At 42.0% G+C, this 26,645-nt stretch overlaps 1 protein-coding gene across 2 annotated transcripts in view; it reads right to left on the bottom strand.

The window, feature by feature from the left end:
- The window catches only part of REPS2 (RALBP1 associated Eps domain containing 2), a 224,229-nt gene that overhangs the window by 26,264 nt on the left and 171,320 nt on the right, over positions 1 to 26,645 (bottom strand). For both annotated transcript variants that reach the window (XM_068533341.1, XM_068533342.1), the window contains exons 15-16: positions 1,582 to 1,665; positions 378 to 523 (exon numbers count right to left, since the gene is read on the bottom strand). In XM_068533341.1, the coding sequence (XP_068389442.1) occupies positions 378 to 523; positions 1,582 to 1,665 (230 nt within the window). The remainder of the gene's footprint in view (positions 1 to 377; positions 524 to 1,581; positions 1,666 to 26,645) is intronic.

Here is a 26,645-nt window from a genome sequence, read left to right as displayed (position 1 = left end):
AAGACAGGCAAAGAGGGAAACTGCCATTTATATTACTGTCTTCTTCCCAGGAAAACACAGGCCAGAACAAAGAAGAGGGGTAGGAAGGAAAGGCAGAGGAGGGGAGGAGGGGAAGGAAATCAAACCAACCGAAAGCACATCCCAGCCTGGGACTTGCTCGTCCCTGGGGTCAAGTTAAGCCCTATCACTTAGAAAGCCTCTTTCTATGTGACCGGGAGACTGTAATCCCATCATAGAAATGAGTAAGGTAAGACTATAACCATTAAAATCACACCTGTCCACGGGGATGAGTGTAAATGTAAGTTTACATTTACATATGTATATGCAGATTTAAAATGAAGTTTCCGACCTTTCGCTCATTTATCTGTTCTACTTACTTTTGGACTGTTGGATGGGGTTTCATGGTTGCTACAGAAGCTGGCCCGCCTACAGCAGTAGTAGGCTCTTGATTTTCTGTAGCTTGATTTTCAGGTCGGAATTTTCTACGGATGGGCTTTGATGGGGGCTGAGAATACGGTACGTCCTGTGGATTTAAAAAAAAAAAAAACCCAAAAGTTAAACAATTAAATGCCACCCATCATGTCAATGCCCCATGTTCCTCTCGGCCCAGCCCCAAGGTCAGTCGTGTGCTCTATTCAAACTCCACACCTCAGGACAAGTGGCTGATTCGTGGCTTGGCAGGACCTGGAGAGACCTGGGCATCAGATTCCAGGGGCCTTTCCTTCTTTCTTTTGCTTGTTTTTTTCATGCTTGCAGCCTATTACCTCTTTTGTCACCTGGAAGGACACAGGACTCAGATGCCCTCTCTCCCTCCCCTTCTTTCTTGTTTAAATGCTGTGTGCATCTCACACCACGGGGCCTTTCCTTACTGAAGACAAAATTCACTCTTGCCTCACTTTGGGGCTTTTGGGAATATGTTCTGAATCTGTTCTAAGTTTTAAAGTTTGTAGAGGTCTTCGTCATATGCTCATCATTCTCCTACCCCCAGCTCCTACATCAAGCCAAGCTGACGAGCCACTGTGTCTTCTGGAAGGAGACAGTTGGCCTGCTTCCTTGGAGGCCCTGCCTCACCTGTGCTCCCGAGCCCAGGCCCCCGTGCTCTGTGATGGGAGGAGGGCCTGAGAAAATGGGGAAGGAGAAAGGAGGGGGAGAAGACGACTGGGAGAGCACGGTGAGTGAGCGAGCAAATGGCCCAGGACTTGGTGACATGGGTGGGCAAGGGGAGACCGTGGCAAAAAGACTAGGAAGGGGAGACCACCCCAGCCCCCAGGGTGCTCCTCAAGGCTTAGCAGGGTGCAGGGCTCCCCACTGCACCTCTTGGTCTTGCTAAAAGCAAGGCCACCATATTTAGCTGGGAGGTTGAAGAGGGAAGTACAAACTGTCAGAAACATCAAGGTGGAGCCCAGGAATCATCAGGACCCTAATCTTCACAAAGAACCCAGATTCTAGGAAATCTGGATCGTAAACATTCATGTCAGGGCATGAAAACTTTAAAACGGTATGTCTGCTAACAGAGGCAAGCAGCCCAGGGGAGGGAGGGGTCACAAGGCCATCACAGTAACACCCTCACGCTGGCCTTACCTTCTTTGTTGGACTACTTTCCGCAGCTTGGGAGGGGGCTCTGTTCAGCTGAGGGTGTAACTCGGCCTCAGATCCTTGTTCAGACTGTAGCAAAAGATCACAGAAAGGAAAAAAATGCAAAAACATAACCACCTAAATATGTAATGAAGAGAGCTTAGGAAAAGAGTTACTAAGGAGAAAGAGCCAAGGATGGTCGGGTCTGCCGATCCTTGAGAAAAGCTTCTGTAGACCCTGCTGTTCCCTCCCATCCCTCCTCCCAGCATTGTTCAATCTTAGGAAAAGAAGTCACAGGAATGTCTTCTATAATTGGATGTATATATTGCTAAAAACTAATGCTTCAAAAGCACAAACTAAGAATAACAAAGCTTATCAGAAAAATAGGGTGGGGAAAGAAGTTAAAATTTCAACCCGAGCACTAACAAAAACAATAATTATAACAAAATGCACTGAAAGTTTTTTAAATATTAAATTTCTCATAAACACTGTAGTAGATATGACTCTTTACCTTAAAAAAAGGTGAGGGGTAAGCATGATGGAAGGGGTAAACAGAGGGATTCTGGCTGCTGAGTGGTATGGAGTCCGTGAATAAAAGCACAAAGACGGGGGAGGAACGGCCCCAAAGGCCTGCAAGACAGCGGGGCCACACAGCCCGGCGCAGAGCCCAGGGAGCGCGGGTGTCCTGCTCAGCTCCCTAACTCCCGGGCTTGCTACATTCAGCGCTGCTAGAGTCCTTGGCTTTCAGCCACTATTAGCCAGTGATGCAAAATGTTAACATGTGAACCAACAGTGACCTCCACATTATCAGTCCTCTATTGACCGACAAACTAATCTGCATCACAGAAACACACACTGCAGCGTACAACCTACGGGCCTGAGGGCACCTACTTCGTTGCTAGCTAAGCAGCCCTCTGCAAACACTTGCGGGGCCTGGCTTCTTCCTTACTCTGACCCTACTCCTCCCCGCCCACCGCCCCACCCATCACGTTCCAGCTGCCTCTGGTCTTCAGAGACCAGCAGCCCAGCTCGGCACCCTCAGCTATGTTTGTAAAGCTCCTGTCCCTGGCATCTGATGAGTCGCAGTCTCCTACTTGGAATCATTCTCTCTTCCTGTTCTGGCTCCTCTTAGCCCTCACGTGTGGGGTTTTTCAAGGTTCTCTTCTGGGTTCTCCTGCTCCACGTTCCCCTCCCTGCCCACTCTTTCCCACAGGAAGCCCGTGTGCTCCTACACTTCCACTGCCCGCGCTGGAGTCCTTGGTGCCCAACCAACTCCCCGCCTCTTTGAAACCCACGCTGCAGGCACTCAACACGCGCGGATTTCTAGTTCCAAGTTTTTCTTATAGCCTTCTCCTTTCCATTAAGGGCAACTGTATTATTATTGTTGTTGTTGTTAGTGTTATTAAGAGATGTGTACTATGAACCACCGAACACTTGCTATGTGTCACATGTTGCTCTAGGTGTTTTGCATGGATTATTGCATTTCATCATCACAGTCCTAGGCAGTAGGGAAGAAACTAAGGACCCAGAAGGTAAGGGACTCACCCAAGATCACACAAATAGCAGAGTCCAAACCCAGGCCTCAGGTTCCAAAGCTGGGCTGTGACCACTATGCTATACAGCCTCCAGCACTCTTGGGCCTGAGTGTTATTCACTCAAGAAATATCTATCCAACAGCCACGACAGGCAGCCCCTGTACCAGCACCAGTGTTCAAGGATGAACAAGCCCTGGACCTTGCAGTCTAGCGGGAAAGGCAGAGAATGAGCAGGCAAACAGGCTTCAGGGGAATAAGGACTACGGCGAGGGTGTGCGGGGGCTACAACAGCAGCCGGCCTTGTGGGTCGCCAAGACTCAGGCAAAGGTGACATCCCGTCTGCGAGCTGGGTGCAGAGGGGCCCTGCACAGGGGTGGCGAGAAAGGAGGATCGAGGGGCCTCCCAGGCTCTGACACCCGGGAGGGCATGCTGGGGTACCACGAGAGCACGGAGGCCAATCCCCGCAACAGGAACCGAGGGAGAAGCAGGTGGGAAGGGGAGCCCGCTCTGGGATACACTGAGTTTGAAGTACCCGGAACCATCCAAATGAAGTCGGTCAAGAGCCATTCACGGTCAGGCTCCCCCGCCTTCTCGGGGGTTCGGACAGATGGCATCACACTCCAAGATGCGTGAGTCCAATGTCAGCTTTCTGCATGGCTGAGCAAGGACCTGACAAGCACCTAGTGCAGGGCTGCCCGTGACCTGTGCTGATGAACAGGACCTGGACCTGAGGCCCGCACTCGCCTTCCACTGCCAATCCACTGCCTGCCCTGCTACGGCCCGCCCGGTCTCCACAGGGACCACAGGTGTGCGCCCACATGGCCCAGCGGCCGGGCAGAGAGGAAAGAAGTGATGGACCAGTCACCCCACCTTTCAGTTGGTCAGTTCCCCTCCATATCATCAGGCAGGTGGAGAGAGGTGTCCATCCTAACGCTCCCTTTCCTGGGGAGATGAGTGAAGTCTCCTTCTTGTGGAAATATTGAGGGAAATGATAAAATTTCATCCTCTTTTCAACAAAAATGAGGATTCTGAGCACAGCAAAAGCAGTAGAGTGTCTTTATCACTGACTTCCTTTTCTTGTAAACATCTCTAAATCACCAACAACAATGGGGTGGGGCTTGGGAAGGATGAGGAGCAGTTGTGAAGCCTGAAAACTGTTTTCCATTTTAAAATTTACCTTCCTGAAATTGTATTCAAGGGCCTGGGTTTTCTAGCTCTATGACTAATAACAAACAACTCCACAGTGTTAAGTCAGGCTGATCTAACCATCAGTCTCCTTAGGAGGAAACTCAAGACCTCCCCACCACTTTCTACTGCTCCAGGATCCATTCTAAATGGGTCCACCTATTAACATTCAAAAGAGCAAATCTCAGGAGGGGCCTAGAACACAAGAATTAGGAAGGACCTGGAAAGGCAGAGCCTCACCCCAGCCAGAACTTACCCCAGGAAAAGAGATGGAAAAAGAAAACTAGCTTTGTGTTTAAAAAAAAAAAGAAATTTAAAAAACCTAAAGATGAGACATAGACATGCAAAAGCCCCTCTTCCCAATAAACTATTTCACTTCCCTTCATGAAAATAGTATGAAGCTTACATAAGACTTAGCAGCTGGCAAGCAGAACAAACTGGGAGATTTCGTTGCTATTTCTTCAGACTTTTCTAAGTTAACAACTCTGGGAGAATGAAAACCCATGAAAACAGGGGGACCTCAGTGGCTCCCTTTCTTCACTGTGTATTAGAGAAATGGGGGAACAACTCTGCTATCAATATGGACAATACGTCCTTGTCCAAAAGTTCTGGTTGTCTGAAGCGAAATCCAATGCCTGAACTTTATGAAAGAAATAAATATGTGGATTACAATTAATATTGGAATATCAGTCCTACCCTCATGGCTCCATGTGTAACAACACATACCTAGCCGGGATGTGACAAGCCAGGAAAAAGCACTTTTAGCCAAGAGCTCATTGAAACTTGAGCTAAGGTCCCTTTTAAAAATATAACTGTCATTTTAATATTAATACTCTCCTATCCAGAAATGAGAAACATATTTTCATTCTAATTTTGCAACGAAAAACCTGGACAGGTCACATGGACTTGGAAGGTGCTGCCACTCAGGATGCTGAGAACTGCTGTGGGGTTTTGATGGGACAACATGGGCTCTGCTCAGTTGGCTCCCCAGAAAGGGACATAGGCCCAGGGAGGCTAAGCATCTGGATTCTCCACCAGAAGAAGGGATCATTCAGTTATTCAATTATACAGATAATTATATTATACATCTGATGTGCCACTTTCCAAGAATCCTCAGCTCAGGTTCTGCTTCTAGGCAACCGGACCCGAGACACCAGATAATGTGCTCCCAGAAGAGGGGAGTTAAAGCACTCTAGTATGTTTCTCCTTGGGCTGTCTCTTGAATCACTTGTTCTGGGGGAAGCCAGCTGCCATGTCCTGAAGCCACTCAGACAGCCTTGTGGAGAGGCCTACACAAGAAGGAACTGAGGCCTCCTGCCAACAGCCATGTGAACGCACCATCTTAGAGGTGGATCCTTCAGCCCCCGTCCAGCCTTCAGATGACACGGGTCCCAGCTGATGTCTTGACTGTGGCCTAATGAGAGACCCTGAGCCAGAACCACCCAGATTAGTTGCTCCTGAATCTCTAACTCACAGAAATTATGAGATAATAAATGTTTGTAGTTTTAGGCCTCTTAAAAAATACACTCTAGTAAGTCTGGAACTCGGGGTCTAGTAGGGTGGAATAAGTGTGAACAGTGGAGAACAATGGGAGAGCTGAAGTTGGAGAAGGGCAGTGGATTGGACCACACATGGTCTTACAGATGGTCGTCCTGGACTATTTATCAGCCACTCAGTACCATTCCCCAAGTCTATGCTCTTCCCTACACTGCAGTGGGTCAGAACCTGGGAACTACATTTATAGAATCTCCTTTCAACACAGTTCCTTACTGCCACTGAGAGTCACTCACATGAAACCAAGGAGGTGAGAGAAAACAAGCTATATTACTGCTCCTCTGGCAGCGGTGGGCAGAAAAGCATGGGCTTCAGCAGTCAGAAGATCTTGCTGTGGCCTTGGACATTTCCCTGCAAATCATGACTTCCATGCTGCAGGCAGCCTGAGCATCTCCAGCTGTTTCCTTTAGTTCTTGGAATATCTGCACTTCCAGTAAGTTGTGGTAAACCTGCTAGCGGTGGCCTTCACTCACCTCTGCTCCTCTAGCACATCTAACTCTTTCTGTAAGCACCTAATTCCACGAATGAAATCTCTTCTAGTGTGAAACACCTAGAGCAGTTTCTGTTTTCCTGACTACAGTTCGGTTGGTACATCCATACTGAGGATTTGGAGCTTATCCCGAGGGCCACAGGGGCCAGTGAAGGATTTCAGGTAGGGAAGTGAGCTGACTAGATTTGTGTTTTAGAAGGATCATTCTGGATCCAATGAGTAAAACAAATCGGAAGCAACCCATACTGGAGGAAGGGAACTCAATTAGAAGGCTAAAGAAGTAAACAAGACAAGAGACGATGGTCATTCCAACCAGTCTGGTGAGAGTGAGGTTAGGCAGATTTGAGAGCTATTTAGACTGGAAACTGGATACCTCCTTGGAGATTGGTGGAGTGTGGGAAGTGAAAGAACAGTGATACACGGAGTCCTGGCTTCCATCTTAGACAATGGGCAAATGGTTGAGACAGGAAATAGTTTAAAGCAAGAGCAAAGAAACATGGCAGCACAGTAGCTGAATAAAATTAAGCAGACTCATCACAAACCAGTGCTAGAACAACCCATCCAATAAGGGTTCCAAGGGAACACCAGTTCCACGAATTTCTTAGAGGAGGGACTGGCAAACTTTTTCTGGAAAGAGCCAGATAGTAAATACTTTCAGTTGTCCCCGTCATTCGGTCTCTGGGTCTCCAGGTCTCTGCTGCCAACCTGCAACTCTGCTGCTGAGTGCAAAACCAGGTGCAGACAATACAAGGAACGGGCGTGGCTACATCCCAATAAACTTCATTTACAGAAACAGGTGGCAGGATAGATTCGGTGTGTGGGTCATAGTTTGCCAGTCCCTGACCTGGAGGGGAAAAGATTCTACACATAAGCTTAGGAAACACTGCAGAGTCTCTCCCTCTTAGAAATCCAGAGAGCGCACAGCACGCCACACACCCTGAACTCCTGTGAGGTAAAGGAAGCCACTGCCTTTGTTTAACCCAGCAGTTCACAAACGTATTTGGCTTCGACTCCTTATTCTCATGTAATTCACATTACCATCCAGCAAAACTAATGTTCTGTGGAACACACTTGGGGAAACACTGACCTACAGACTGGGTTCTAGAGGAATAAAGGAAAACCATTCCATTTGATTTGAATGGCAAACTCCATTCAAGTCAAACGTACATCCCTCTGCCTCTAGCCTTGGCCAAGCGTGTGAGGCAGGGTGAGGACAGGTTGTTGCTGGGCAAGAAGGGCTCCCTCCCTGCCTCTCCGCTTCCCTGCAGTAGCAGCTCTTGCTGCTGCCGCCAACTACTTCTCTGCAAGAATTTATTTACTGCACTCCTCTAAAACCTCCTGGACACAAACACAATAAAAATCATTCCTTATGGTAGTTAAAACACATGAACAGAACACTGATAACTTATGGATTTTTTTCTGAAGTAGCTTAAAAACAACACGTCTCAGGTTCCAGTTCCACCCAGGCAGGCGAGCTCACAAAGGCCCCGCGGCTCCCATCTGAGCCCAGGTGCTCATCACACCCCCCACCCCAAACTGGGCCACTGCAGAAACTTCAGTGGGTCTTTCTCCAGCCTTCGGTTTTTCCCCTGGTCTAATCCACCCTGCATACCACTGAGGAACTCATCTTGTAAAGCGCCTTCTCATCAAAACACTTTTTCTCAAGGCCCCTCGATGGGTCCCTAAGGCCTGTGGCACACAACACAATCTCTCAGCCAGTTAAAGATCTTCCATCGGGCTTCCCTGGTGGCACAGTGGTTAAGAATCCACTTGCCAATGCAGGGGACACGGGTTCAATCCCTGGCCCGGGAAGATCCCACATGCCGCGGAGCAACTAAGGCCGTGCGCCACAACTACCCAGCCTGCGCTCTGGAGCCTGCGAGCCCCAACTACTGAGCCCGCATGCGACAACTACTGAAGCCCGCGCCTAGAGCCCGTGCTCCGCAACAAGAGAAGCCATGCAATGAGAAGCTCGCGCACCACAACGAAGAAGAGTAGCCCCCGCTCCCCGCAACGAGAGAAAGCCTGCGTGCAGCAACGAAGACCCAACACAGCCAAAAATCAATAAATTAATTAATTAAATAAAATAAAGGAATAGGAAAACAAATTAAAAAAAAAAAAAGATCTTCCATCATTTGGCTCCAATTTACCTCTGCATCATAACTGCGTTAGTTTGCTGATCGGGAACCCGCTCCAGGCACATAAGCATTACCTGAGTTTCTTCTCAACTCAATTCTGTTTATTTATTCTAGAACTTCTAGCCCAGTGGTTCCCAAATATAGCTGCACAAGAGAATTATCTGGGGAATTTTTATAAATTTCAGACTTTTAGATACTACCCCCAGACTTCTCTAATTAGAATCTCCTAGGGCTGGGACATTAGAACTTCTATTTTAACAAGCTCCCTGGGTGATTTTTATGTAGCTAGCCCAGACCAGCTAGGGACGACTGATGGCCCAAACTCTTCATTTAAGAAATGAGAAAACCAAGTCTCCAAGGTCCTAGTCTGGAAAAGGCCACAGGTGCTCCAGCAAAAACTAACTAGGCTTCTTGTTTTCTTCTCCATTTACCATGGAGGCAATAGGTGGTATATGCAATATGGTTTCATAAATAAATAAATACATATTTGAAGCTGTGCAAAATTTTTTACCAGTAAGACTTTTATTTAAAAGTCGAGGGACTTCCCTGGCAGTCCAGTGGTTGGGACTTCACCTTCTAATGCAGGGGGGTGTGGGTTCAATCCCTGGTCGGGGGAGCTGGGATCCCACATGCCTCACAGCCAAAGAAACAAAACATAAAACAGAAGCAATATTGTAACAAATTCAATAAAGACTTTAAAAATGGTCAACATTGGGCTTCCCTGGTGGTGCAGTGGTTAGGAATCCACCTGCCAATGCACGGGACACAGGTTCGAGCCCTGGTCCAGGAAGATCCCACAGGCCGCAGAGCAACGAAGCCCGTGCGCCACAACTACTGAGCCCGCATGCGCCACAACTACTGAAGCCCAAGTGCCTAGAGCCCGTGCTCCTCCACAAGAGAAGCCACCACAATGAGAAGCCCACTCACTGCAACGAAAGTAGCCCCCGCTCGCCGCAACTAGAGAAAGCCGGCGCGCAGCAACGAAGACCCAATGCAGCCAAAAGTAAATAAGTAAAATAAACAAATTTATTTTTTAAAAAAATGGTCAACATCAAAAAAATCTTTAAAAAAAAGAAACATGAATGTGTTTTTAAAAAATAAATAAAAGTCGAATTTGCAACAAGCAAAGAATCACATATTCATGCTACTGACAGATTAGAAAAAGAAACTCAAGCTTCATTTACCTCCCAAGAATCCAGGTAGATCCCAAGACAGGATCACAAAGGGCAAGGCTAATTTCTAGGCAGGTGAGCAGATAATTCTGCTACTGTATCTAGGGGATCTCCAGCATCTTAGTGGTAGTCTCAGTGTCATTTGGTGCTTGACTTTAACCTGACCCCAATCTCTGCTGGTTAAGGACACACCAGAAAGCCCTGTGGTCAAACCCAGGCATAGAAGATGCAGAACCAACGGCCAGCAGCACAGTGGCCACAACAAACCCCATCATTCCACAGTCAGTCTCAGAGAGAAAATCCAGAGGACTGAGTTCTCTGCAAGGACAATTACCAAAATCCATGACCCAAGTCACTTATGAGAGACAGAAACGGAGCTGAAGTATAAGCACCTGGAGGGCAGGAGCTGGGTCTTGTTTCACTCTCGCTTTCCCAGTGCCGAAGCTGAAGACCAGCAGACAGCAGGTCCTCTGATCAATGTATGCAATGAACTAGTAATGAATCCAACACTGTTTCATTTTCCAGTGGACAAGTCAAAAACTTCATCCCATGGTAGCTGGGGCCGCAGAGCACAGCAGGTACAGGGCACAGGCTTTGGAGTCAAATCCAGGCTTGGCACTTGCTTGGGCATGGGCTTAACCTCTCTGAGCCACAATTTCATCATCTGCAAAAGGGGATAATCCATCTAACTCCTAGCATTGTGAAGATTAAGTGAAACATCTGTCTAGGGTGCTAAGCACAATAACACAGTAGCTATTCACTAATGGCAGCTACTATCATAATCGGGAGTAAAATTACAATTGGTTTCCCAGGCACAGGATCTATTTCTGCAAGTAGAAGCTAACTCAACATAAGGGACTTTTCCCCTCTTGCCAAAAGATGAAAACCTTGACTGGGAGAGTGCTGACTCTAGTTTAGATAATAAGCAGATCCCATAGAGCAGGCTGCCCACAATCCAAATTTGTGCCACTGGATATTACTGCTACCAATACTGGAGGGAAGACATTTTTACAAATAAAAGCAGATTTCATGGCTGCCTCAGTACAAACATCTCAGGCAGCTTGCACTGAGTATATCTCTGGTGGCCCTTACAGCAGGCCAATCCAACATCAGGGACACCCGGGGGAACACTGACAGAGGAGCTCAGGGACAGTTTCAATGGAAGTGGATAATCAGCAACTATAATGGACAACTAGCCCCTGGATACAAAAGTCACAAAGCATAACCACTCAGGGATTCCTGGAACCTACTGGATTATGGACAACATCCATGAAACAGACTTGCTGTTACAACTAGAGGACTATGGGCACTGCATTCTGGTCTAAAAGAAACATATTTGACCATAACTAGATTTTGGTTCTTTTCTAGTAATAGAACCAAGTCTGAGCCCCACCCTCTATTCATCCCATATGTAAAGCCATATTACAACACCGCCCTAAGAGTCAACAACATAGGCCTCACAGATAAGGTGATATACGGCAAGATTCTCTTGAGACCCATTTTCCCCACTGTAAGGTTGAAGAAAGATGCTATATGAACGCCCCTTGCCACACCAAACAGACTCTTACTAAAACAGGTACCCACCACCATCAAAATTCAAAGGTATCTGGTTATGAGGCCTTTAAAAATCTTTTGCTGGTCCCTCACACCTGACATACACAGACTGGCAACAATAAAATATAAAAATTTCAAAGCGCCTCAAAGTCCTAGCTTCACTCGATGTTTTACCGCACTTATAATTTTGAATTCCTTTCCCATTCCCATTGCTCTGTGTTAGTGATGGAGTGTTTCAATAACATTTCTTCTAACTGCTGATAGCTCATACTTAGACTGTGATAAATGTCCCCTTTTGGGATGACATGGCCCTTCCTGCATGAGCCAGGTCCATCAGAGAAAAGTGGCTTTAGAAGAAACTCAATTAGAAATAGCTGGCTAGAGAGGGAGCTGTAAAAATTATGTAAGAGTTAGGAACCAGCCATAAAATAAATTCAGTATTGATGAGGATGTGGAAGTGAAATGAGAACACTGTTGATGGAGTATAAATCAGTACACTTTATAAAACCATTTGGCATCATCCACTAAAGCTGAACAGATGCTTACCGTATAACGCAGAAATTCTACTCCTAGGGATAGACCCAAGAGAAATGAAAACATACATCCACTCAGAAACTCGTACATGAATATGCATAGCAGCATTATTTCTAACTGCCAAAATTCGAAAACTACCCAAATATCCATCAACAGTAGAAAACAGTGATATAGAACTTCCCTGGTGGCTCAGTGGTTAAGAATCCACCTGCCAATGCAGGGGACACGGGTTCGAGCCCTGGTCCAGGAAGATCCCACAGGCCCCGGAGCAATTAAGCCCATGCGCCACAACTACTGAAGCCCACGCGCCTTGAGCCCATGGCTCCACAACAACAGAAGCCACCACAATGAGAAGCCCACGCACTGCAATGAAGAGAAGCCCCCGCTCGCCACAACTAGAGAAAGCCTGGCACAGCAACGAAGACCCGACACAGACCAAAAAAAAAAAAAGAGAGAAAGAAAGAAAGAAAACAGTGATATATTTGCATACACAACGGAATACTATACAGCAATGATCTACAACTACATACAACAATCTGGATGGATCACACAAACAGCGTGTAAGCAAGCAAAAGAGGCCAGACACAAGAGTATATATACTACATGGTTCCACTTATATAAGGCAGGAAACAAGTAAAACTCACCTATGCTGCTGTGAGTCAGAATAGTGAGAACCTTAAGATTAAGGGATAGGAACTGAAAAATAGCATAAGAGGGGCTTTCTAGGCACCAATAATATTCTGCTTCTTGATTTGAGTGCCAATAACACACGTGTGTTGAGCTTGTGATAATTCGTTGAGTTGAACACTCAATATGTACTCTTCAATACACATATTGTACTTGAATAAAAAGTTAAAAAATAAATCCAGTAAAGCCAATTTCCTGTAATGTCCTTAAAGTGCCACCTAGTGGCACAAGTTAAATGTAAACAAGAAGGAAGATTCATTTCAAGTTGACTTGAAAAACATGGCCCCATTTCTATCAGCACATTTTGGGACTGGGCTGGAACAGTGCCCTAGATTTAAAAACAAACGGAAAAAAACCCCACCAAAAAAAAAAAACCTTTCCCCTGGCACAGAGAATACTGACACAAAGATTCAGTGGCAAAATAAAGCTGTCTACCACAGGGCACGCTGGTACCAATGAGCCAATGATGATGCACATTCCTTCCCAACTGCACCTGCGATCAACCATGGTGGGAATATTTACAACCAGAGGTTGGCAACAGCTACAAATAGGGGCTTTTTCTTTTTTCAGAGAGAAGATTTACCAGCACACAAGTAAGGGATACCTACAGAACTTGCTGAGCAGAGCAGGGTATTCAGGAGGGAGACGGGAAGAAACAACTCCTTTATCCTGTTTTCCCAGGACAGGCTTCTTTCCCTCTTCCTCACCGTAAAGGCAAGGCCTTAGTTGGTTTCTTCTAATTATGCTTGAGAAACACAGAGTTGAGAAGGACCACCCACAGCAAGCCTTGGAAGCTGCCAGGTGAATAAATGATATTTGCTCAAGGTTTTACTAGTAAAGTCGGAAAGACAGAGCATCTTGATCAGAAAAGGGTCCTCAAGGCAAAGCCGCAAACTATAGACACAGGCATCGCAATCCTTGTGTTAGGAGATGGTGGGTTAAAAGGCTGATGGGGGGACTGTCTTTCTGTTGATTCTTTTCGTTTTCATTTCCACTATCTACAGAAACAGGTGACATGTGGATTTGGCCTATAGATTGTAGTTTGTTGACCCCTGATGTAGGCAGAAGGCCAGCCGTGAAAGGTCACAGAAGTGGGAAAGAAGGTGGTTCAAACACAAGTAGCTTAGTAAGCCAGTCCGGCACTCATTCTGGGCTCGTGATCATGAAGTTCTGGCTGTCCTGAGTCTGTTCTTCTGTTTGCCAACTAGACTCCACCTCTGCTTCGCTGGGCCTGTACTGATAATTATAATAGCTCATTGTCGGTGAGAGCTGACCATATGCCAGGCACCATCCTAAGTGCTTTACAGATATTAACTTGCTTAATTATCACAACCCTATGAGAGTAGACACTACAACTATCCTCATTTCACAGATGATGAAACTGAGACACGGAGAGGCTAAGTTAAATGTGCCCAAAGACACACAGCCAGTAAGAGGCAGAGAGAGGATTTGCACCCCGAGCGCATGTCCTTAGCGACTCTGTCAGGCTGCCTCCCTGGGCCCACGCTCTGGGCATCCTCCACCATCCTCTCCTAGTGACACCACAGCACAAGGCGGCACCCTCCCATCCCATCCCGCTTCTCCCCTGACACTTAGGGGCGCTTCCTGGTTTCTGTCACTGTGTGTGGGGGGGGTGCTCAGAGAAGAGAAATAAGGGTTCCTTTGTTCAGGAACCTAGAAATCAGCTGTAGTTGACTCCCAGGGGAAACACCGGGCTATATGTTAGTTATAGGAAACATGGTGTCCAGCTATCGCCTATGATCCTTGACCACAGAGCATGAGAAAATGGGTTTAGATGAGACACATGGAAAATGACACAGTTACATACGTACACCATGAGAGACTATAGGATGGAAGGTGTTAGGCGTGACTGCTTTCAGAGGGTGGGGGAGGAGAAAGGAGCTGTAGGAGAAGGAGCACATCACAACCTTTGTGCTCCCATAGTTGTCAGCAAAGTGTGGGCCTCTCATAAGCACATTTCATTAACACCTGATGAATTGATTAGATGAACTTAAGGCATCTTCCAGAGGAGTGATGCTAGCACAGTAAGCTTTACACAGTAACATTACAAGCGAAATGTAATAAGGAGGGGGAAACCTAGGAAAGAAAACAAGTTACCAGTGGTAGGATAAAGCTAATTTATTAAGAGGTTTCAGAACATAAAATGTATTGGTGATAATGTGTCAACTCCGTTGTTAAGAAGAAAGAGGTGGACTTCCCTGGTGGCGCAGTGGTTAAGAATCCGCCTGCCAATGCAGGGGACAAGGGTTCGTGTCCTGGTCCAGGAAGATCCTACATGCCACAGAGCAACTAAGCCCGTGCACCACAACTACTGAGCCTGCACTCTAGAACCCGCAAGCCACAACTACTGAGCCCACGTGCTGCAACTACTGAAGCCCACACATGCATGCACAAATAAATAAATATATAAAAGAAGAGAAAGGTTAAGAAAATAACTGTGAGACGTGGTTGCATAGCAGAGCGTGGTAAGTGGAGCCGGCACTCTGAGCCTAGATAGTCAGGGTCAGAATTGCAGCTTTAACTTGCTGTGGGTGACTCTGGGCAAATTTCTAGTTCTCTGTGCCTCAGTTTGCTTATCTGCAAAGTGAGGATAGCAAGAGAACCTACTGCACATGGTTGCTAGGATTAAATAAGTTAATATTTACAAAGGACTTAGAAGAGCATCTGGCACATAAACACTATAATTAAGTACATGATAAATTTATAAAATAAATAATCACAAAGCCTCAATGGTTTGTATACTTTTAAAATCAATTTTGAAATGCATAAATAATAATTATTTATGATGTAAAACTTCTGCCTTTTTTTCCCTTTTTGAAAGCAGGATATGGATTACACTTGGCCTTCTGCTACACCAAATATGGTCCAGTGACCAAACTGTGCAACCTATTTTGGCAAAGCTGAACGTTAAGTCTGCACTGGGGAAGGCACTTTAAAAAATAAACGTTTTAGCTTAATATTAGGAAATATCGATACTTCATATTTAGAAAATGGGCACAGAGACTGAAAATCCTTATTAACTTGTGCTTAGCAGATCTATAGTTAATTTTTATGATGTGCGATGAATGATTTCTCTCTCTCTCTCTCTCTCTCTCTCTCGAGGTTTATCATTAAATTTCTAGCACCATCCCAGAAACCTTTCCCAGCTCTCCTGTTCTACAAAAGTTGGTTCTGTCACTTACTAACGATGAGGTCCCAAGTAGTTCACTTCCGCTTTCTGAACTTCAACTTCCTGTTCTGTAAAATGCTATGCAATGACAAAGGAGAGCATGAGCACAAAAGTGTTAAAATTCGAAAGACTGAGACACAGTCAGCAGCAAGACAAAGATCCCTGTGGGGCCAAATCACAAAGTGGCAGGCACATGCATAAAATAGATAACTAATAAGCACCTGTTGTATAAAAGCAATAAAATCCAAAACCACAAAAAAAAACCCCAAGTGGTAGGCCAGGCTGAGGGTTCAGCAGTAGGTGGAGGCAGCTGAGAGCTCATACCCAGCAGAATAACAGGGATTTAAACGCCCCACGTGAGGCAGGGGTCCCGCACCAAGCTCATTCCCTAAAGCCAGAGGCTAAGGTGACACTTCACTACCTATAAACCTGCAAAGCCAGGAAGAAGCCTGTGAAGGTGCTCGGGGCTGCCTCCTGAGGAAAGGAAGCAGAAGCAGATACAACACTGTAGCCTGGTCTTAGGCTCAGCCACCATCTGGTGACATCTGCATGGTCACTAAGATCTGTACCAGACGGAAGTGCTGAACCTCAAGGAGAAGAACTGGCCCCAGACTAGAGGCCCATGGGCACAGGGCGGTGGGGTATGGTTGGCAGAGACACCACTGAACTGCTAGGAAGAGAGGAGCTCAGAGAACTGAGAATGAAATTGAAACTCCGATGCCAAATAAAACTGCTAAGCAAATTTCCAAAAAGCATGGAAGGAAAAAAGCCAGCGATAAGAACAGCCTCCCCAAAATAAGAAGAATTTACTCCTGACAAAAATGAAGACAGAACAAGTTGAAAATAACTTGAAAATAATTTTGTTTAGAACCCACAAAGTTAAAAGTAGGGAAGGCATCCTGAAAAAGAACAGAGAAGTACGAAACAGAAATTGGGAAAAGTGAAACAAGAACAGATTGACATAAAAAAGAATGGACTATAAAACCTGGAATCATAAACAGTTATAAACTTGGAAGTCAAAGATTTCATCCACAGCCAACCCAGAGAGATCATGACATAAAAAGATGAAAGTGCCATTATTAGAAATAAAAGATGTGTTGACAGACACAGAAGCATAGCTAATGAGTTTGAGAAGAAAATAGAAGAAATAAGTAGAGAATCAAAACCTGCACAGATATGACTAAGGGTGTTCTAAAATTAAAGACATGATTTTCCAGATGGAAAGTGCATACCAATCATCGTCTAGAATAAAGAAATTTAAATCTATGCCTAGACACATCACAGTGAAATCGCAACAGAACATCGAAAATAAAGTTTTAAAAGCCACCACAGAGAAAAAGATAGTCACTCCAAAGGAACCCAAAATAGATTCACAGAATACTCAGCAGCAACAAAAATAAATGCCAGAAGAGAAGGAGGTAATACATTCAAAATGCTGAGGGAAAATAATCTTCAACCTAGAATTCTATTCATACATGCAGCAAAATTACCACTTAAGAGAAAGGGCAATAAGTTTACCATCCAGAGAACATGGATGAAAAAAAACTACTAGGTGATGTATTTCAATAAAAGGTTTCTGTGAAGCTCACAATTGCTGGAGTTACCCTAACTATACGATTATGCAACATTATATGCCTCATCACAAGTTCTGAGAGCATGGTCTCTTAAAAGTAGCTTCCAAAGGCCATTTTATTCTGATAGAGCTTTGACTTTCTTTTATTCTAGTTGTCATAACAGAGAGCATTTTTTCCCTTTCTCCCAATCTTTAATTGAAAGAGGAAATCTTTAAAAGAAAAACTGCCTAATTTCCCCACCAAAACAGCTATTTAAATTTCTACCAATTACCGCAGTCCACTTCCAAATGCTCAACAGTAGATATGTGACATTTATGATTGAAACGTATAGAGACCTTCAAGGATACCCAAGTTCACAAACCTACCTCTCACAAAGAGTCTCCCCAAAATAGAGAATGTACTTATATAAACAATTTATCATAAGATGAGATAGCTAAATTATAGATGAATTACTTAAGTGACCCCTTTAGACCCCTAAAAAGAGTTAGTGGAAATTCACTGAGGAGTTAACTTCGAAGTTCAAAGGCCCAATGAGGAGCGAACAGTGGCCAGCAACAAAGGAAAAGGAATTTAAACTCTGACCACAGCAAAGGGGCCAATCAGTGTGTTCTATGGACCCTCAAGATCACTCTCAGAGAGTAGAATATCTTACTATCAAAGGCCTACTGAATACTTTCATGTGGTACAATCAGTAAACATTTCTGTATTTGGATCTTTTCTACTATTTTCCCTGTAAACATTCTAATGGATGTCTAATACTCTACTGGGTGGATATACATACAATACTCTTAACCAGAGCCTTCTTCTTGGACATTTGTGTTGTCTGTATTGTTTTAATTTTTATCAATAATACTAAAATAAATGTCATCATAGAACTTTTCCTTTCTTTTGAACAAGCTCTTGGGGAAAATTCTAATGGCATTTGTTGATAGCTGGCAAACTCTGAGTGCTCCTTTTAAAAGGAGGGGATTTATACTTAATCTTTCCTCCTCTATTCCAATGCCAGTATTTCATCACTCTCTCTTCTCCTTGAACTTCTCACTACGGCCATTTCCTTTGCCTTTTGAATTTCTCATTCAGTGCCAGCTGTATGAAAATAGTACTTTTCAAATTCCTTTAATAAATCCTTATAAAAGGACTTGGAGAGCTCTCAAAATTCTATCAACAAAGATTGGTCTAAACCACAACTGTTTCTTCATGCTACACCAACCTGGAAATATGATTAGCTTTTTGAGTAAACTATGAAACAATTCTACACCTAGGTACCATAGAGTAAAATGTACTGCCAAAATCAATATATGAAAAAAGGTCTTACACAAAGCAGAATAATCTACTTGAATCTTCAGCCTTGATAAATTCAAAACAATGTTATCTACAGTGAGAGATAAATTTATCAGAATCTAATTTTAATTTAAAATACAGCCTTTTATTTTAACTAGAGGACAACACAAGAGGAGTTGTGTCAGTCAAGCTACAGGTTTGTCAATTTTGTTGATCATCTAAGAAACCCAACTTTTGGTTTCAATGATTTCCCTCTTGTTTTCCGATTCTCTATTTATCTCCACTCTATTCTTTATTATTTCCTTCCTTCTGCTAGCTTTGGGTTTAGCTTGCTCCTCCTCTTTTTTTTTAATTGAAGTATAGTTGATTTACAATATTATATTAGTTTAAGGTGTACAGCACAGTGATTCAGCATTTTTACAGACTATACTCCATTTAAAGTTGTTATAAAATAATGGCTATAATTCCCTGTGCTGTACCCTAACCCTAACCCTTGTTGTTAATCTATTTTATACATAGTAGTTTGTACCTATTAATCCCATATGCCTATCTTGCCCCTCCCCACTGGTATCCACTAGTTTGTTTTCTTTATCTGTGAATCTATTTCTATTTTACTATATACATTCGTTTACCTTTCAGATTCCACACGTAAGTCATAACACACAGTATTTGTCTTTGCCTGACTTATTTCACTAAGCATAATATTCTCTAAGTCCATCCATATTGCTATAAATGGCAGAATTTCATTCCTTTTTATGGCTGAGTAATATTCCATTTTTTATATATACACCACTTCTTTATCCATTCATTGTTGATGGATACTTAGGTTGCTTTCACACCTTGGAAATTATAAATAATGCTGCTATGAACATTGGGTGCATGTATCTTTCCAAATTAGTGCTCTCATTTTTTTTTGGATGTATACCCAGGAGTGGAATTGCTGGATCATAAGGTAGTTCTATTTTTAGTTTTTTGAGGAACCTCCATATTGTTTTTCACAGTACCTGCACCAATTTACATGCCCACTGACAATGTACAAGAGCCCCCTTTTCTCCACATCCTAGCCAACATTTGTTATTTGTGGTCATTTTGATGACAGCAATTCTGACAGGTATGAAGTGATGTCTCATCATGGTTTTGATTTGCATTTCTCTAATAATTAGCAACACTGACCATCTCTTCACGTGCCTGTTGGCCATCTGCAGGTCTTCTTTGGAAAAATGTCTATTCAAGTCTTCTATCCATTTTTTTAGCCAGGTTGCTTTTTTAAAAATATTGAGTTGTATGAGCTGTTTACTTATCTTGGATATTAGTCTCTTGTTGGTCATATCATTTGTAAATTATTTTCTCCCATTCATTAGGTTGTCTTTTTGTTTTGCAGATGATTTCTTTTGCTGTGCAAAAGCTTTTAACTTTAATTAGGTCCCGTTTGTTTATTTTTGCTTTTATTTCTTTTGTCTTAGTAGACAGATCCAAAAATGTATTGCTTCTACTTTTGTCAAAGTGTTCTAGTTTTACGGTTTCAGGTCTTGCAGCTAGGTCTTTAATCCATTTTAAGTTTATTTTTGTACATGGTGTGAGAAAACGTTCTAATTTCATTCTTTTACATGTAACTGTCCAGTTCTCCCAACACCACTTACTGAAGAGACTGCCTTTTCTCCACTGTATATTCTTGCCTCCTTTGATGTAAATTAATTGGCCATAAGTGCATGGGTTTATTTCTGGGTTCTCTGCTCTGTTCCACTGATCTATGTGTCTGTTTGTGTGCCAGTACCATGCTGTTCTGCTTACTGTAGCTTTGTAGTATAGTCTAAAGTTAGGGAGAGTGATACCTCCAGCTTTGTTCTTTTTTTCTCAAAATCGCTTTAGCAATTTGAGGTCTTTTGTGGTTCCATATGAATTTTAGGATTCTTTGTTCTACTGTGGAAAATGTCATGGGTATTTTAATAGGAATTGCATTAAATCTGTAGATTGGGGCTTCCCTGGTGGCGCAGTGGATAAGAATCCTCCTGCCAATGCCGGGGACATGGGTTCAAGACCTGGTCCAGGAAGATCCCACATGCTGTAGAGCAACTAAGCCCGTGTGCCACAACTACTGAGCCTGCGCTCTAGAGCCCGCGAGCCACAACTACTGAGCCCACGTGCCACAGCTATTGAAGTCTGTGTGCCTAGAGCCCGTACTCTGCAACGAGAAGCCACTGCAATGAGAAGTCCACGCACCACAACGAAGAGTAGCCCCCGCTTGCCCCAACTAGAGAAAGCCCGCGCACAGCAACGAAGACCCAACGCAGCCAAAAATAAATAAATAAAATAAAAATTTTTTTAAAAATCTGTAGATTGCTTGGGGTAGTATAGACATTTTAACAATATTAATTCTAACAATACAAGAATATAGGATATCTTTCCATTTCTTTGTATCATCTTCAATTTCCTTCATCAATGTTTTATAGTTTTCAGGGTATAGGTCTTTCACTTTCTAGGTTAAATTGATTCCTAGGTATTTTGTTCTTTTTGGGGCAACTGCTTTTTGGTTTTGTTTTTTGGTGTTTTTTTTTTCTTTGCTCTCGCTTTCCGATAGTTCATTATTAGTGTACAGAAAACCAACAGATTTCTGTATATTAATCTTGTATCCTGCAACTTTACTGAATTCATTAATTAGTTCTAATAGTTTTGAGGTGGAGACTTCAGGGTTTTCTATGTATAGTATCATGTCATCTTCAAATAGTGAGTTTTACTTCTTCCCTTCTAATTTGAATGCTTTTTATTGATATTTCTTTTTCTTCTCTGATTGTTGCTGTCAGAACTTCCAATACATTGTTAAATAGAAGTGGTGGAAAGCGGGCATCCTTGTCTTGTTCCTTATCTTAGAGGAAATGCTTTCAGCTTTTCACCACTGAGTATGATGTTAGCTCTGGGTTTGTCATAAAGAGCCTTTATTACGTTGAGATACGTTCCCTCTATACCAACTATGATGACAGTTTTTTTTTTTTTATCATGAATGGGTATTGAATTCTGTCAAAGGTTTTTTATGCATCTATCGAGATGATTACATGATAGTCATCCTTCCTTTTGTTAAGATGGTGTATATTACATTGATTTGTGAATACTGAACCATCCTTGCATCCCTAGAATAAATCCCAGTTGATCATGGTGTATGATCCTTTTTATGTATTATTGGATTGAGTTTGCTAATATTTTGTTGAGAATTTTTGCATCTATATTTATCAAAGATGTTGGTCTGTAATTTTCTTTTTTTGTAGTGTCTTTGTTCTGGTTTTGGTATCAGGGTAATGGTTCCCTCATAGAATGAATTTGGGAGTGTTGTTCTGTCCTCTTAAATTTTTTGGAATACTTTGAGGATAGGCAGTAGCTCTTCTTATGTTTGGGAGAATTCTCCTTTGAAGCCATCTGGTCCTGGGCTTTTGTTTGCTGGGAGCTTTTCTTATTACAAATTCAATTTCACTGCTAGCGATAGGTCTGTTCAAATTGTCTGTCTCTTCCTGATTCATTTTTGGCAAGTTTTATGTTTCTAGAAATTTGTTCATTTCTTCTAGGTTGTCCAATTTGTTGGCATTTAACTGTCTATAGTATTCTCTTATGATTTTTTGTATTTCTGTGGTATTGGTTGTTATTTCTCCTCTTTCATCTCTTATGTTGTTCATTTGGGTCCTCTCTCTTTCCTTCTTGATGAGCCTGGCTAAAGGCTTATCAATTTTGTTTATCTTTTCCGAAAAAACAGGTCTTGGTTTCATCTTTTCTATTTTCTTTTTTTTTGGTCTATTTATTTCCTCTCTGATCATTATTATTTCCTTCCTTCTGCTCATTTTGGGCTTTGTTATTCTTTTTCTAATTCCTTTAGAACGCTTAGGTTAAGTTGTTTGAGATTCTTCTTGTTTCTTGAGGAAGGCATGTATCCCTATAACGTCCCTTCTAGAACTACTTTTGCTGCTTCCCACAGACTTTAGAAAGCTGTGTTTCTAGTTTCATTTGTCTCATGGTATTTTCTCATTTCCTCTTTGATTTCCTCATTGTCCCACTGGTTTTTTAGGAGTGTGTTGTTTACTCTCCACGTGTTTGTGCTTTTCCTGTTTTTTTCTGTAACTGATTTCTAGTTTCATACCACTGTGGTTGGAAAAAATGCTTGATATAATTTCTATCCTCTTAAATTTGTTGAAACTTCCTTTGTGCCCTAGCTTGTGATCTATCCTGGAGAACATTCCATGTGCACTTGAAAAGAATGTGTATTCTGCTCTTTTCAGATGCAGTGTCCTTACTATTAAGTCCAACTGGTCTATTATGTCATTTAAGACCACTGTTGCCTTAATGATTTTCCATCTGATCTGTCCATTGATATACGTGGGGTGTTAAGGTCTCATACTATTATTGTATTATTGTCAGTTTCTCTCTTTATGTCTGTTAATATTTCCTTTATATATTTAGGTGCTCCTGTATTGGGTACATATATATTAACAAGTATAATATCCTCCTCTTGTATTGATCCATTTGTCATATAAAATGCCCTTCTTTGTCTTTTTTTATAGCCTTTCTTTTAAAGTCTATTTTGTCTGATATGAGTGTTGCTACCCCTGCTTTCTTGTCATTTTCATTTGCATGAAATATCTTTTTCCATCCCCTCCTTTTCAGTCTGTGTGTGTCTTTAGCTCTACAGTGCGTATCTTGTAGACAGCATGTACGTGGGTCTTGTTTCTATACCCAATCAGGTACACTATGTCTTTTGATTGGAGCATTTAGTCCATTCACGTTTAAGGTAATTATTCATATGTATATTCTTATTGTTATTTTGTTAATTGTTTGGTGTTTTTTTAGGTCTTTTTTGTTCCTTTCTTCTTCTTTTGTTCTCTTGTGATTTGATGACTATATTTAGTGTTATATTTGGATTCCTTTTTCTTTTATGTGTGTACATCTATTATAGATTTTTGGTTTGTGGTTACCATGAAGTTTTTATATAGCAATATATAAAATATGCTATAAATATCATATAATATATATGAGTTTTAAGTTGCCCATCTCTTAATTTCAAATGCATTTTAACAACTCTGCATTTGTACATCTAGTTGTTTTGTGTATCCCTTAAGGCCACTTGGTTTTTTAAGAGTATGTCATCTAATTTCCACATATTACTGAATCTTCCAGTTTTACTTCTGTTATTGATTTCTAGTTTCATTCCACTGTGGTCAGAGAAGATACTTTGTATGATTTCAGTCTTTTTAAATGTACTGAGACTTGTTTTGTGGCCTAACAAACATATTTTCTATCCTGGAGAATGTTCCATGTGCACTTGAGAAAAAATGTGTAGGCTGCTGTTGTTGAGTAGAGTGTTCTATAGATGTCTATTAGGTATCTATTTCCTTATTGGTCTTCTCTCTAGTTGTCAATCCATTAATGAAAGTGATATATTAAAGCCTCTATTATTGTAGAACTGGCTATTATTCCCTTCAGTTCTGTTGGTTTTGCGTCATATATTTTGGGGCTCTGTTGTTTGGGTTGACCCATTTATCAACACATAATGTCATTCTAAGTCTCCTGTAACAATTCTTGTCTTTAAGTTTATTTTGGTCTGATATTAGTGTAGCCACCCCAGCTCTCTTTTGGTTACTATTTGCATGTAATATCTTTTTCCATCCTTCCACTTTCGATCTATTTGTATCACTGGATCTAAAGTGAAGTCTATTGTAGACAGCACATATTTGGATAGTTTTTAATGCATTCTGTCTGTCTCTGCCCTTTTTTTAATATATATATTTTCTTTTAATGTATTTTTATTGAATTTGTTACAATATTGCTTCTGTTTTTTATGTTTTGGTTTTGGGCCATGAGGCATATGGGATCTTAGCTCCCTGACCAGGGATCGAACCCACACCCCCTGCAGTGGAAGGTGAAGTCTTAACCACTGGACCCCCAGGGAAGTCCCTGTCTCTGCCTTTTAATTGGAGATTTTAATCCATATAATTTAAAGTAATTACTAATAAGGAAAGATTTACTTTTGCCATTTGCTGTTTGTTTTCCAGGTCTTATACCTGTTTTCTTCTCAATTCCTCCATCACTATCTTCTTTTGTGATTAACTGATTTTTTTTTTTTAGTGTAACATTTTTATTACCTTCTCATTTTTTCCACATTTTTTTAAGTTTTTTCCTTAGTAGTTACCCTAGGAATTACAGTTAACTTTGCTTAACTTTATAACAAGTTTGAATTAATACCAACTTCATATCAATAGTATACAAACCTCTGCTCCTACACAGCCCTGCTGCCTCCTTATATTACTATTGTCACAAATTACATCTCTATGCATGTGTGCCCATTAACACAGATTTTAAATTATTGTTTTAAGCAATTCCCTTTTAAATCATATAGAAAAAAAAAGGAGTTACAAACTAACAATGCAACACTACTGGCTTGTATACTTACCTATGTAGCTACCTTTACCTTTCTTCATTTCTTTTTAGAGCCTCAAGGCACTGTCTAATATCCTTTCATTTCAGCCTGGAGGACATCCTTTAGCACTTCTTATAGGGCAAGTCTACTAATGACAAATTCCTTGAGGTTTTGCTCATCTGGGAATGTTTCAGTCTCCAGTGACACTGTCTGTGGGAGTGTGAAGTGCCCCCCCAGGCCATCTGCTGCCATCAGTCACAGTTGAGAGACTAGATTCCCCCTTTGGTCTCTGCTGAAGCCATGTTTGCTGACTAGGAAAGCAACACTCTGGGCTGTCTACTGCTACCACATGAGGAGCAAAATACCAGCCTCTCCAGTAGGTCTCCGCTCACATCAGAGGGGGGAGCATCCATGGTGTTTGGGTGGGGTACAGCAAGTACTGTTAAAGAGGTTTATATCCAGCTTAGCTACCTCCTTCCCAGTGCTTTGGCTGGGGAGTATATTTTTTTGTTTGCATCTGTCAGTGGTTCTGGGTTGCAGGCTTCTCCAGTGCCCAGTCCAGGATATATGAAAGATTTGTTAAAACTCAGGGGACTCACTACCATGCTATTCCTCAAGTTCTGAGGCCCTAGTCAGCCCTTTCCTCTTTACATCTTTTGAAATCCTCTTTCTGCCATATTATGCCTAGGGTTTTTAGTTGTACTTAGCAGTGGGAGAGCAGGGAGAAATTAATCTAAGCCATCTTGTCCTCAATTGTGTTTTGTGATGTTTCATCTATATTTGCAACAAAATTTTTCTTGGACAGAGGAGTACAACACATAATCAGAAACCTTAAGCACTAAAAGGATCTATCTAGTCTAATCTTCTCACTTTCTAGAAGAGATAGTAGGTCTGTCAGATGAATCTGCTTACTTCCCACAAAGCCATAGAGCTTCATAATAGTAAGGTTAAGAATAAGACCACAGACAGACACATTTGTATAATGCTGTACAGCTTTCATTACGTCCTTTCATCATCACAGATGAAGATAAATCCTGGACCTAGATCTTCTTTCCTTAATCACTGAAACACTCACTAACATACTGTGATTTTCAGCTAATCTTCAGCATGCACTGTAGGACAGAAGAGAGTAACACTTTGGAAGAAAATGAAGATGGCATCTTAGGTGATATATGTTTGTAAATTCTCTTCAAAATAATTACTGAGTTTCTAATACATAAATACATAGAAGACTACCTCTTGACATATACTCATTTTGATGAGTGAAAATCAGGATGCTGTATATACCTTGGAAAGCTTACAAATATGCTTCATCTACATAAGCAATATATTAAGGTGATTTGGTAACTAATGTACATTACATGAGATCATCTGAATACATTATAGCAAAAGATCTCATGATATGTGATATATGCCCACTGGGTTTTAATTTGATAAAGAAAAAAGCCACAAAGTTTTAGAAGCAGTAACATTTCTATATTGTTTACATTTCAAGAATGTTTCTTGCTGTTTTCTTATAGATATTAGAAAATTGCCAGTGAGATAATACTTCATTTTACTCTCCTAAAAATGGATTTAGTATGCATTTAAAATGGATTCAGTATGCATGCTATACTTTAATCAAATTTACATTTTAAACACATTATTACATAACCTTACATAATCACTAGTAATGCCAAAAAAAGAGAGAGCTCTAAAACCCTTAATTTCTCCCAGGAGAATTTACTATTTTGTATCACCAACTATATTAACTTAAGGAAAGCAGTCTTGAAATGAAAAGAT

This window comes from Eschrichtius robustus, chromosome X (assembly GCF_028021215.1).
Source record: "Eschrichtius robustus isolate mEscRob2 chromosome X, mEscRob2.pri, whole genome shotgun sequence".
NCBI classification, from domain to species: Eukaryota; Metazoa; Chordata; class Mammalia; order Artiodactyla; family Eschrichtiidae; genus Eschrichtius; species Eschrichtius robustus.
This window is presented reverse-complemented; position numbering and strand designations above follow the sequence as displayed.